Source organism: Auxenochlorella protothecoides (genome assembly GCF_000733215.1).
Source record: "Auxenochlorella protothecoides strain 0710 unplaced genomic scaffold scaffold73, whole genome shotgun sequence".
Classification (NCBI taxonomy): Eukaryota; Viridiplantae; Chlorophyta; class Trebouxiophyceae; order Chlorellales; family Chlorellaceae; genus Auxenochlorella; species Auxenochlorella protothecoides.
In genome coordinates, this window is record NW_011934402.1 from 18,215 (window position 1) to 29,200 (window position 10,986).

Sequence of the window (10,986 nt, forward strand, 5' to 3'; positions counted from 1 at the left end):
GGGCGGGGGGGGGGGGGGTGGGGGGGGGGGGGGGGGGGGGGGGGGGGGGGGGGGCGCGCGTTAATGAAGGGCAAGGAGGGACCTGGCGATCGTGGTGCTGAATTAGCCGTGTATGAGGCGACTGCGACGCTCGCGTGGGGCTCGCACATGCACCCCATCCATGCCCCATCAAGACTCTCCCCACTCGTCATACATCCCTCCCACCCTTTCCTCACCCCTCCCCGTGGTACTCCTCCTTTGGCTGCCGCAGAAGGCTAAGCTGGTTTACGACGCCGTCGAGGCCAGCAACGGCTTCTACGCCAGCCCAGTGGCACGCGAGGCGCGCTCGCTGACCAACGTGCCCTTCACCATCCCCTCCAGCCCCGACCTGGAGAAGGCCTTCATCGCCGAGGCGGCCCAGGCGGGCATGGTGCAGCTCAAGGGGCACCGCTCCGTGGGCGGCATGCGCGCCTCCATCTACAACTTCATGCCCCTGGAGGGTGTGCAGACCCTCGCCGACTTCATGCGGGAGTTTGCCGCGAGACACGCCTGAGGCCCGGGCTCGGTCTGGTGGCCGAAGGACGCTGTGCAAAGGCTGAGTGTCTGCGGCAGTCAGCGGCCGGAAGAGGCTCTGCAGCTGCACAGACCGGGTCCCAGGCCCAGGCAGCACGCATTGCCATGCGATTGCCTGGGCAGCCGGATGCTGCCGGCCCACGACGCGGCGCAGGCGGCCGGCACCGATCCTGGGTCGCCGGTCGCGGCCGCTGCGCTCCACCCTGCTCCTCCTTCTCGCTTGCTGGTCTGTCAGGCTCCTCCGACAGTGCCCCCCAGCATCCCTTCTTACCTTGCTGCTGTACACTAGGGCTAGATGGAAGGTGGAGATGATTGGCTAGGCGCGAGTCATGCCGGCCAATGGCATACGTCACAATGGGGGGCAAGCATCTGCCGAGATCTCGTGCGGAGTCGAATCTCGAGCCTAAAGTGTAGTACTGGGGCTGGCCTATCCACTGACTAGAGGTCTCGTCATTATCCACACTGTGTTTCATCCTTGTTCTGGCCAGGGAATGCACAGGAGGTACAATTCCTGGCAGGGCCGGGCGTCAGGCCGGTAGCCCTGTCTTGTCCCGACACCCCCTCACCGGCGCCAGGCACCCAAGCCTGGGAGGGGCATGGCGCCCAGTGTCCTCGATGACCTGGGGTCAGAGCTGACGGCTGTCGTGGCCCCCGTCAGCATCTGCATTGCCATCACGGTGTGGCTCGTGGCAGTGCTGAACCCCGACGGCCAGAGCAACTCCCGGGCTATGTCGATCGCCACCGCAGCCTACGCCGAGGACGTGAGCGGGGAACGTCACCATCTTGAGGGAAAACATGTCCTGGCTGCGAGGCATCGGGTGGCATGCCGTGCCTCTGCCCCCCATTGTTGCCCTGTTGACTCCTGGTTCCCCATGTCCAGGCCATCACCTTCCCCATGCTTGCTCACAGGACACCGACTCCGACTGGACCAAGTTCCGGGGCAGCCTGCTGAATGCCTTTATCTTCGTCGCATTCATCGGCATCGCCACCTTTGGGCTGGTCGCTGCCGTCAAGCGGGGGGTGCGATTGCGCTTGGCGAGCTTCCACTGCTTGCAACATGACTGTGCAGGCCCAGATCCAAAAAAGCATACAATACTCCTCTTCCCCCAACCCCCGCCAACCCCCACCCTCTCCTGCAGTACACCCGCTGGATCTTCCTGTACATGTGCTTCTCCGTGTTCAGCGTCTTCTTCACGCTCAACGGCCTGATCTGCGTGGAGCTGCTCCAGGCCTTCTCCCTGCCCTTCGACTGGGTCTCCCTCACCCTCCTCCTTTACAATACGGCGGTGCTGGGGGCGGCCACCCTGTTCCACTTCCCCGCCCCCCTCCTGCTGAAGCAGGCCAACCTCATTGCCGTGGGGGTGGGCACCGCCTTCACCTTCACCTTTGTCCCGGAGTGGACCAGCTGGACGCTGCTGGTGGCCATGGCCCTCTATGACATCGCCGCAGGTGGCTGGACTGGGCAGGTTCAGGGCGTGCAGGCTATGGGAATGAAAGGCAGCCTCTGTTGCACAGCTCCCAGGGGGAAAGGGAGTCGCGACATGTGGGGCACTTGACACCATCAGGTGTGCCTGCATGTGGAAGGGCAACTCCCCGATAGGGCGCAGAGGCTCCTCGCCCTTCACCCTGACCTCTCTGGATCGCCATTTTCCGCACAGTTCTGGCGCCCTGGGGCCCCCTGAAGGAGCTGGTGGACCTGGCCAGCGAGAGCGGCGACCCCATCCCGGCCCTGGTGTACTCCGCCCGGCCCGCCGGAGGGGCTGCTGAGGCGGCGGGCGCACGGAGCGCCGAAGCAGGCCCGCTCCTGGCCAGACCTGCCCGCCCTGCGCCCGTCCCCGGTGAGACAGGTGGGCGGGCGTGGAGGGCATGGTGCGAGTTGACTCTCGCGCGCCAGAGGCAAAGAGAGGGAGTCTTGCATGGCTTCGCGGGGACCGTGGGCTCTGCCAGACCACGTCATTGGATCAGAACGCACTGTAGTCAGGACTCCCTGGCGCCCCCCGCAGAGCTGGCGGTCCAGGCTGGACGCGAGACTGCGCCGGAGGACGCCTCGCCGGGTCCCGCGGTGGAATCAGAGCGCCTGCTGCGGCCCCGGTCGAGCACCTCCGGCCAGCCGGACGGCCCACTACCCTTTCCCATCTCGCTGTGGACCCGGACAGACCACCCAGGCCTGCTGCGGGTCACAGCGACCGGCCCCGAATCCCAGCAGCGCTCCGCCCCATCACTGCACCCCGCTGCCTCAGAGCGCGGGAGCGAGGATGGCGTCTGGCTCCCCGACGGCATCCGCTTGGGCATGGGCGACTTCATCTTTTACTCGGTGCTCGTGGCGCGCGCCAGCATGCACAGCGCGCTGGCCGCCGGCGCGTCCTTCCTCGCTGTCGTGGCGGGGCTGGCCTGCACGCTGCTCTGGCTCTCGGTCGCGCACTCGGCGCTGCCCGCGTTGCCCATCTCCATCGCGCTGGGCACGCTGGCCTACTTTGCCACGCGCACCGTGCTCGAGCCCACCCTGCTCCCCCTGACGCTGCACGGCCTGTACTTTTAGATGATGTATGAGCAGGCGGGCAGTGGTATACTGCTCGTGGCCCTCTTCAACTTGTAACAGATTTTCCGGCCAGCCGGTCAGCCTTGCCGACATCTTGGAAGCAGGAGCAAAGGGGGGAAAACGCAAACACGAAAAGTGAAGACAATGAGTCTCCTGGGCACGCATGGTCTCAACCTGCTGCAGCACTGATGTTGGCGAGCCTCTGCCCTGCATCAGTGCTGAGACCCGGCAGCAGTGAGTAGCTCCCGCTCTCCCACTGTCACGGTGAGGTAGGTGGTGAGCAGGGGTGACCACGTGCACGACGTCAAAGGAGTACGAAATATTTGTGATGGGTGATCGTCCAAACCATCCGCAATGCCACCTGCCGGGCCTCAAGTACCTTGAGCAGGTCCTTGTCATCGGCATGCTCACTGCCACACTGCCATCCCGCCCAAGCTTCCACCTGGCATCCCACAGCATGGCACCTAGCGACCAGGGCCTGCTCCTCCCCGCCATGCATGCTCCCTCCCCCGCTTTCAAACCCCTCTTGGCCCACTTTGCTCCCCGACCCACGCCCACACACCTTCCTCTGCCATGCGGGCGATTGACTGGCGCAGCCTGGCCTGCACCGCCTCCTCGTCTCGCTCCACCGAGAAGGCGGCCAGCAGGATGAGCGCGCCGCAGGGTAGCCAGCCGGCAGCTGCCAAGTTCAGCGCCGCCGTTCGACCCAGGCCAGAGATCAGGGCCGCAACAAACACCGGTCCCAGGCCTTCAACGCAAAGAAGAGAGGAGGGTGGGGGGTTAGGGGGGATGGGATCTTTCAGGTCTGGGCAGGAAGGGGGGAAAGTGCTCTCACGGCGGTCGTCAGAGGCGGGGGCGGGGGGGTCTTCCGTCGCCCCAGATAGCATCTCCAACCGTAGCAATAAACCCACCTTGGGACCGACACCCTCCCAGACATGTGGGAGTATCATTCCCCCGGCAACCCCTCCCACTGCCGGCAGCTGCTGCTGCCTGGCCCATGCGCTGTATGCGCCTGAGTCGAGACCCGCGCTGCAAAGGAGGGCCTCCTCCTCCTCCCCTCTCCCATCCCAGCCCCCCCTCACCTTTCCCCAGGTCGTCCAGCATGCTTTGCAGCGCCAGGGCCAGCCCCCTCATCTCCGGCTCGTTCACGTTCAGCAGCATGGCCCGGGCGTTGGGACCCATGGTGGAGCTGGCGAAGCCCACGCCCAGGGCCGCCACCAGCGTCGCCGTGTAGCGCCGGCCGACGTCGCCGTTGAGCACGTACCACATGGGCAGCGTGCCCAGCATGGTGCTCAAGCCTGTGTGTTTGTTTGAGGAGGGATTGAGTGGGGGTTGCGGTGACGAGGTGCAAGGGAAATGGCGTGGGTGTGGGCAGACAGCTTTGAGCGCGGGGGCGGCGGAGCGGGGAGATGATGGGAGCCATGTGGTTGAGCCTGACAGCCAAGTGGGGCGGTGCGGCAGGCCTGGCCCGGCCCCAGCAGCCAGACGCGGCATGGAGCCAGCGATGACCGGCCCGCCCTCACTGCTGCCCCGGAGGCCAGGCCAGGAATCCTGCGGCCGCCTCCCGCCCACCCACCCCACCCCACGCATCCCACACCCAACCCCTCTGGGCATGCGCGCACCGATGAACACGGGCATGGCGGCCTTCCTGCGATTGTAGATCCACTGGCCCAGGAGCCCGCCCCCCAGCACGCCCAGGGCGCCGCCGATGCCGATGCAGAGCAGGACCGTGGTGGCCGCCTGGACGCTCAGGCGTCGCTCCTGGGCCAGGAAGTCATTGAGGAAGGTGAGCAGCATGCCCCAGGGGATGCAGCCGAAGAGGCCTTGGCCGATGGCGCAGATGTTGGTGGGCGTGCGCAGCAGGATGCCGGCCTTGGACCATGTCATACGCTCGTCGTACACGAAGCCCGGGTTGCCCTGGTTTATGTGTGTGTGTGTGTTTGGGTAGGGGGGGGAGGTGGGTGAGGGAATCGGCTGGCATGAGTAGAATGGGCCACACCTCCCCCCAACACAGCTCCAATACCATCACAAATCACCCACCTCAAAGACCTCGGCCAGCGCCTCCTCGGTACGGCCGCGCGGCGGGTCCCGTGTCGTGCACAGCATGAGCACCGCCAGCACGACCGTGGGCGCCGCGACGATGGCAAAGGGCGCCCGCCAGCCCAGCGACGGCCCCACGAAGCCGGCGATGCCCTGGCCCACCGCCAGGCCCGCACCCAGGGACACCTGGATGACGGCCGCGGCGGTGGCGCGGCGGGCGGTGGTGGTCAGGTCCCCCACCAGGCTGAAGATGAGGGGGAAGGCGCCGCCCAGGGAGATGCCGGTGAGCACGCGCAGGAGGAGGAGCTGCCAGTAGCGGCGCACGGCCAGGGTGAGCAGGGCGGGGGCCTCGCCCAGCACCACGGCGGCGAAGAGCAGGCGCCTGCGGTCCACGCGGTCGCAGAGCCAGCCGAAGAGCAGGGCCGCGGGGGCGCCCACCAGGTAGAAGCTGGCCGCGACCACGCCGCCCAGCAGGCGGTCGCGCTGGTCGGGGCTGAAGCCAAAGTCTCGGGCCACGGCGGTGAGGTTTGGGGCCATCAGGTTCTGGTCCGCAAACAGCAGGCACCCCGTCAGGCAGAAGATGGCCATCATGTAGGCCGCCTCGCGCCGCGACACGGCGGTTGGGGGTTGGGGGGGGGCTGTGATGTGGAGTGGGCTATCTGTGGAGGGTGGGTGTCCATGTCGGCAGGGGAGGGGTGAGCGGAGCGTGATGGTGATGGAGCGAGGCCACGGGGCAGGGAGCCCGGCTGGCGGTTGGGGCAGCGGGAAGCTGACCCACAACCTGCAGCCCCTGTGACCACCTCGCAAGCATGCAACACCTTGTCTGTGGTCATTGAAAAAGCATTGCGCCCCCACTTTTCCTCACCCCTTTCTCCACTGTGCCCTCCTTTTCAACTCACCTCCAGCAGTTGGCTTGACACCAGAGGCACCAAACTCTGCCTCCCCGGCACGTGCATCGGCAGCCTCCTCCTTGGTCCCACCATCCAGGATCTCAAAGGGCTCCGGGCCCCACCCGGAGGCCATGCAGGGCCCGGCGCCTGCCAGTGCAAGGTGTCCAGGGTGTGGGGAGATTTGGTCGTCCCTCCTAGTGTGCTGGTTGAGGGGAGCCGGCCCGCATCGAGGTATCCGTCCCTAGGAGGAGAATTATCTCAGAAGCATGCATGGTGACATTTGTGAGCTGAGTTTGGAACGCGCTCGGCAGTCCACGCCTCGCCGTGGAGGTCGGACGGGGCGCTGGTCGGTGTACAACAGCGACGCTGCGAGTCTCCCCTCGGTATCACAGGGACCGCTAGGCAATCGTTACATACCCTGACAGATACGTGTGCCGACAAGTTCGAATCGCGCGTGCTAGAGATGACTGCCGCGAATCCAATTTTGGGATTGACGGGGTTTTTAAGCACTTTTGGGTGATCCTTGATCGGACCTCGCATCACCTCCCATCGCAACATGCAATCTTCCAAATAAGACAAACCCGGCTCCCAATGGAAAATTCAGTACAATCATAAACGTGCCGGACACCCTTCCCCAACGACGTGGTCTGTGGTTCGTATGCTGAGAGTCGTGGGCCAGAACCTGCTCCTCCCCCCCCGCGCCACCCCCCTCCGCTGCATCCGCACAATGTCCAAGGCTCGCACTGCCCTGGAGGAGATGGGTGACAAGGGAGCGTTCAAGCGCCAGGAATCGGTGTTCCGGAACCAGGTCGCCAAAGGCTCCCGTTTCGAGCCGGAAGGTGGGGCATGACCGAGGAAGCCTGCGGTGATGGATGCATGCCAGGGAGCGCAGCCCTCGCTGTTCCGTTGGCAATCGCGAGAAGTTTTGATATGTTGAGAAACCTATGTTCATCAACTGACCGCCATGGCCCTGCGTCCTTGCCTCTCCGCGGTGCGGCCCTTCCCCATCAACTGATGCACTCTTCCCCTGCTCGTGCAGCTGGGCGGTACCACCTGTATGTCAGCCTGGCCTGCCCTTGGGCCAGCCGGTGCGTGGCTGGCCTGTACCTCAAGGGCCTGGAGGAGAGCATCGGCCTGAGCGTGACGCACCCCACCTGGCAGCGGACTCGCCCCGACTCTCCTGACGACACCCATGCGGGCTGGACCTTTGCGAGCCCGGGGGACGCCCCCTTCACCCCCGTCTCCGGCCATGGGTCCGTGGACTGTGCGGGCTGTGTGCCCGACCCACACTACCATGCCAAGAACGTGAGGCAGCTGTATGAGCTCGCAGAGGACACATTTGGTGAGATGTTGCGCGGTTGGTGAGGCTGGCTGGGCTGTATGTGGAGACGGATGGCCTGGTGGCATGCGTGCGGGCTCCCCTTCAGCCAGAGTGGCGAGACGCAGGGACAGGGCTTGCCTGGAACGTGTGCCCAGACTATGGGGCGGCCTGCTTCCCAGTGCATGGGGCCCAGGAGCTGGGTACACCCAGGCAGCCTTACCCCTCTTGGACCAATATCGACACTGCTGCAAGGCCCATGCCACCAGTCCAGTTCCCCAAACCCTCTTGCAATTCTTTTGGCTGCAGGAAAGTACACGGTGCCCATTCTGTGGGACACCAAGGAGAAGACAATTGTCAACAACGAGTCCTCCGAAATCTTGCGCATCTTCAACTCGGCGGTGAGTTGCGTTGGAGAATCGGTGGAGGGCGCTGTCGAATCCCTGGCATGACCCTGGTGACTGCGCCCGACGCGGTGTACCCTGGGTGGCTGATAACCTGGGAGGCAGGCGCAGCGCGGAGGCTGCCTGGGCGTCCAGTGTGTGTTGCCCTGGCCGGCTGACAAGTCAGGCCCCTCCACCCGACAACCCTGCAGTTTAATGATGTTGCCACCAAGCCAGAGCTGGATCTGTACCCAGAGGACCTGCGCGCCAAGATTGATGAGGTGGGGAGGCTTGGCGAGACCACCATGGTCCACGGGTGTTGGTGAGGGGAGGAACGAGACAGCATTCTGGTTACACACGATGACGGGCCGGTCGGGCCGGGTGACGGCGCCTGGTGGATTGTAGCGCTGCCGCTCCTCACCCTCATCTCTCACCCTGGCGCTAGGTGAATGACTGGGTGTACACCTACATCAACAACGGCGTGTATCGGTGTGGCTTTGCCACCAGCCAGGAGGCGTACGAGGAGGCTTTCAGGTGAGTTCCAGGAGGCTGGCGGTTCAATGGTCTCCTACCCGTGCACGAGCAGCCGTTGAGGCCAGCGCAAGGCGTGAGGGAAGTGTCGGGATGCGCGGCTTGTCCAGCAGTGCTTGAGGCACGGGTCGATCAGGCGCTATGCCTCATTTCACCATGGCACACAGGGGCCTGTTTGAGCACCTCGACAAGGCCGAGGCGCTGCTCTCGAAGCAGCGCTACCTGGCCGGCGATCGTTTCACCGAGGCCGACCTCCGCCTCTTCGTCACCCTCATCCGATTCGACGAGGTGTATGTGGTGAGCAGCCTGGGCCCTACCCGGATGGGGGACCTAGCCGTGAGGCCAGACGCCATATGGGGCAGGCATGCTGGGTGGAGTGAGGGTGCGGTGTCCATGGTGTGGAGTTCCTGACCCTTGGCACCGCAACGGTCCGCTGCAGGTGTACTTCAAGACGAACAAGAAGGCCATTCACGAGTACCCCAACCTTTGCAACCACACGCGCGATGTCTTCCAGATCCCAGGCGAGGTCTAGTGTGTGTGCAGGGCAGGAGGGGTGACAGAGGGGCAGGGGGAAGCCCTCCACTCATGTGGGGGTGTCAGCGATGACCAGGCCCTGGCTTGCATGTGGGCCTGGTTATCACAGTTGGTGTGCGCAGACCAGCAGGAGTGGTCGTTTCTCGCGCCATGTTGGGTATGTGCACCGCGGCGCATGCCAACATGTCTAGCCCAGTCACTCTTTAATGCCCGTGCAATCCCTTGTGGCCTTCGCAGAGGTGAGGGAGAGCGTGAACATCGACCACCTGAAGCGGCACTACTTTACCAGCCACCCCAAGCTGAACACCTACTCTGTCATACCGGTGGGCGGGGAGGCCTGGTGGGAGCAGCCTCACGACAGGGAGCGCTTCTCCTCTAGTGCCTGATGCGGGGCACGCCTTGATGATGTGGAGCCTGGCCTCTGGTGCCTTCATGAGCACCGGCACTGGGCACGGATGCCGGGTTTGAAGCTTTCAGGGCCACTTCAGAGCAGCATGGTACAGTCTTGACTTTTGTTCTCAGTCCAAGTCTACATGTGTGTCACGAAGAGAGCGTGGTTGCTGGGACGAGATCATAATGGCGCACTGGCACGGGATGGGAAGGGCGAAAGGCTTCAGGGATGGAGTGGCAAGCTGGTCTTTGATGGACAGGACCATGACATTGCATGGTCCGTGGTGTGAGGTGTCAACAGCGTGAATGCATCCACCCAGGTAAGACAGAGGCCTTCCCCTATGCCGCTTTCCCTCTGGGCAGCTTCTGGGAGGGGGCACCCGGCCACCTGTCGGGCTGTCGATACTCGGCGAGGGAGGCGACCCAGCAGCTTGCGCCAGGAGCACTCGCCTGCGACGACAGTATGCTGCTAGAGTAATTGACCCTTTAATACCAATGAGTGATATTCGATGAGATGTGTCTCGCTGGATACAAATGCCGGATGGCCGTGCCACCTGAAACGGCTTCTTTCACCTCAGAACAATGCTCGGCTCCAAAATCTATCGTCTTTGCACAGGACATGTGTGGTACATAATCACTGACAGAGGACGAGGCGAGGAAACGGGGCGGTGTGCATAGAAAGATGATTAAACAGGGACGCAGACAGCGTAGGTAGTTCCACCAGCAGAGCAAAGGATGAGGATGGGATAATCCACTTCAGTGCAACGACCATCAAGTGTATCAGAAAAGACTCCGGAACATTCACCAGGGGCCGGCTGTTCAGCTTCCACACAAACCGCGGTGTTTGTGCCGTCTCGAGTACAGATGACTGGGTTCAAGTCCCCATCACATGTATAGCCATCGTTGGTTGTGGGTGCGTCTGCTGGGCAAGTGTCAGCTGGAGGGCTGGGGCTTGGACTGGGGCTTGGAGAGGGAGAGGGAGACTCCTCGGGGCTGGGGCTGGGAGACTCCTCAGGGCTCGGGGAGGGTGACTCCTCTGGGCTGGGGCTGGGCGACTCCTCTGGGCTGGGGCTGGGAGACTCCTCAGGGCTGGGAGAGGGTGACTCCTCGGGGCTGGGGGAGGGCGACTCCTCTGGGCTGGGAGAGGGCGACTCCTCTGGGCTGGGGCTGGGTGACTCTTCAGGGCTGGGAGAGGGTGACTCCACGGGACTTGGGCTGGGAGACTCCTCGGGGCTGGGAATGGGTGAGGGTGACGCCTCGGGGCTGGGGATGGGTGAGGGTGACGCCTCAGGGCTGGGAGACTCCTCGGGGCTGGGGATGGGCGAGGGTGAGGCCTCAGGGCTGGGGATGGGTGAGGGTGACGCCTCAGGGCTGGGAGACTCCTCGGGGCTGGGAATGGGTGAGGGTGACGCCTCGGGGCTGGGGATGGGTGAGGGTGACGCCTCAGGGCTGGGAGACTCCTCGGGGCTGGGAATGGGTGAGGGTGACGCCTCGGGGCTGGGGATGGGTGAGGGTGACGCCTCAGGGCTGGGAGACTCCTCGGGGCTGGGAATGGGTGAGGGTGACGCCTCGGGGCTGGGGATGGGTGAGGGTGACGCCTCAGGGCTGGGAGACTCCTCGGGGCTGGGGATGGGCGAGGGTGAGGCCTCAGGGCTGGGGCTGGGTAACGCCTCGGGGCTGGGTGAGGGTGACGCCTCGGGGCTGGGAATGGGTGAGGGTGACACCTCGGGGCTGGGTGAGGGTGACGCCTCGGGGCTGGGAATGGGTGAGGGTGACACCTCGGGGCTGGGGATGGGTGACGCCTCGGGG

The 10,986-nt window shown here is 64.5% G+C and overlaps 6 protein-coding genes across 6 annotated transcripts in view; 5 read left to right on the plus strand and 1 right to left on the minus strand.

Moving 5' to 3' along the window:
- The window catches only part of F751_5911 (Phosphoserine aminotransferase, chloroplastic), a gene marked incomplete at both ends in the record, with an annotated part of 3,162 nt that extends 2,630 nt beyond the window's left edge, over nt 1-532 (plus strand). The window contains one exon of the mRNA XM_011402868.1: nt 251-532. Coding sequence (XP_011401170.1) covers nt 251-532 — 282 coding nt within the window. The remainder of the gene's footprint in view (nt 1-250) is intronic.
- A 616-nt stretch (nt 533-1,148) lies between these two features.
- On the plus strand, nt 1,149-3,091 carry F751_5912 (Presenilin-like protein; the record flags this gene model as incomplete). The annotated part of the gene is made up of 5 exons (XM_011402869.1): nt 1,149-1,313; nt 1,462-1,572; nt 1,692-2,001; nt 2,211-2,399; nt 2,556-3,091. 5 exons carry the CDS (start codon nt 1,149-1,151, stop codon nt 3,089-3,091), a joined length of 1,311 nt encoding a protein of 436 aa, XP_011401171.1.
- Nucleotides 3,092-3,303: 212 nt separating this feature from the next.
- F751_5913 (Spinster-like protein 3) lies at nt 3,304-6,154 on the minus strand (the record flags this gene model as incomplete). Its single annotated transcript, XM_011402870.1, has 6 exons — nt 3,304-3,347; nt 3,654-3,839; nt 4,174-4,389; nt 4,714-5,008; nt 5,132-5,790; nt 6,031-6,154. The coding sequence occupies 6 exons, from the start codon at nt 6,152-6,154 to the stop codon at nt 3,304-3,306; spliced, it is 1,524 nt and encodes a 507-aa protein (XP_011401172.1).
- A 594-nt stretch (nt 6,155-6,748) lies between these two features.
- Nucleotides 6,749-8,785, plus strand: F751_5914 (Glutathionyl-hydroquinone reductase YqjG; the record flags this gene model as incomplete). Its single annotated transcript, XM_011402871.1, has 7 exons — nt 6,749-6,860; nt 7,061-7,363; nt 7,649-7,740; nt 7,935-8,003; nt 8,168-8,256; nt 8,421-8,550; nt 8,693-8,785. 7 exons carry the CDS (start codon nt 6,749-6,751, stop codon nt 8,783-8,785), a joined length of 888 nt encoding a protein of 295 aa, XP_011401173.1.
- A 208-nt stretch (nt 8,786-8,993) lies between these two features.
- On the plus strand, nt 8,994-9,173 carry F751_5915 (hypothetical protein; the record flags this gene model as incomplete). Its single annotated transcript, XM_011402872.1, has 1 exon — nt 8,994-9,173. One exon carries the CDS (start codon nt 8,994-8,996, stop codon nt 9,171-9,173), a length of 180 nt encoding a protein of 59 aa, XP_011401174.1.
- Nucleotides 9,174-10,149: 976 nt separating this feature from the next.
- Nucleotides 10,150-10,704, plus strand: F751_5916 (hypothetical protein; the record flags this gene model as incomplete). Its single annotated transcript, XM_011402873.1, has 1 exon — nt 10,150-10,704. A coding segment is annotated over one exon (555 nt), but the record flags the coding sequence as incomplete, so codon positions are not given.
- Nucleotides 10,705-10,986: the final 282 nt, after the last annotated feature.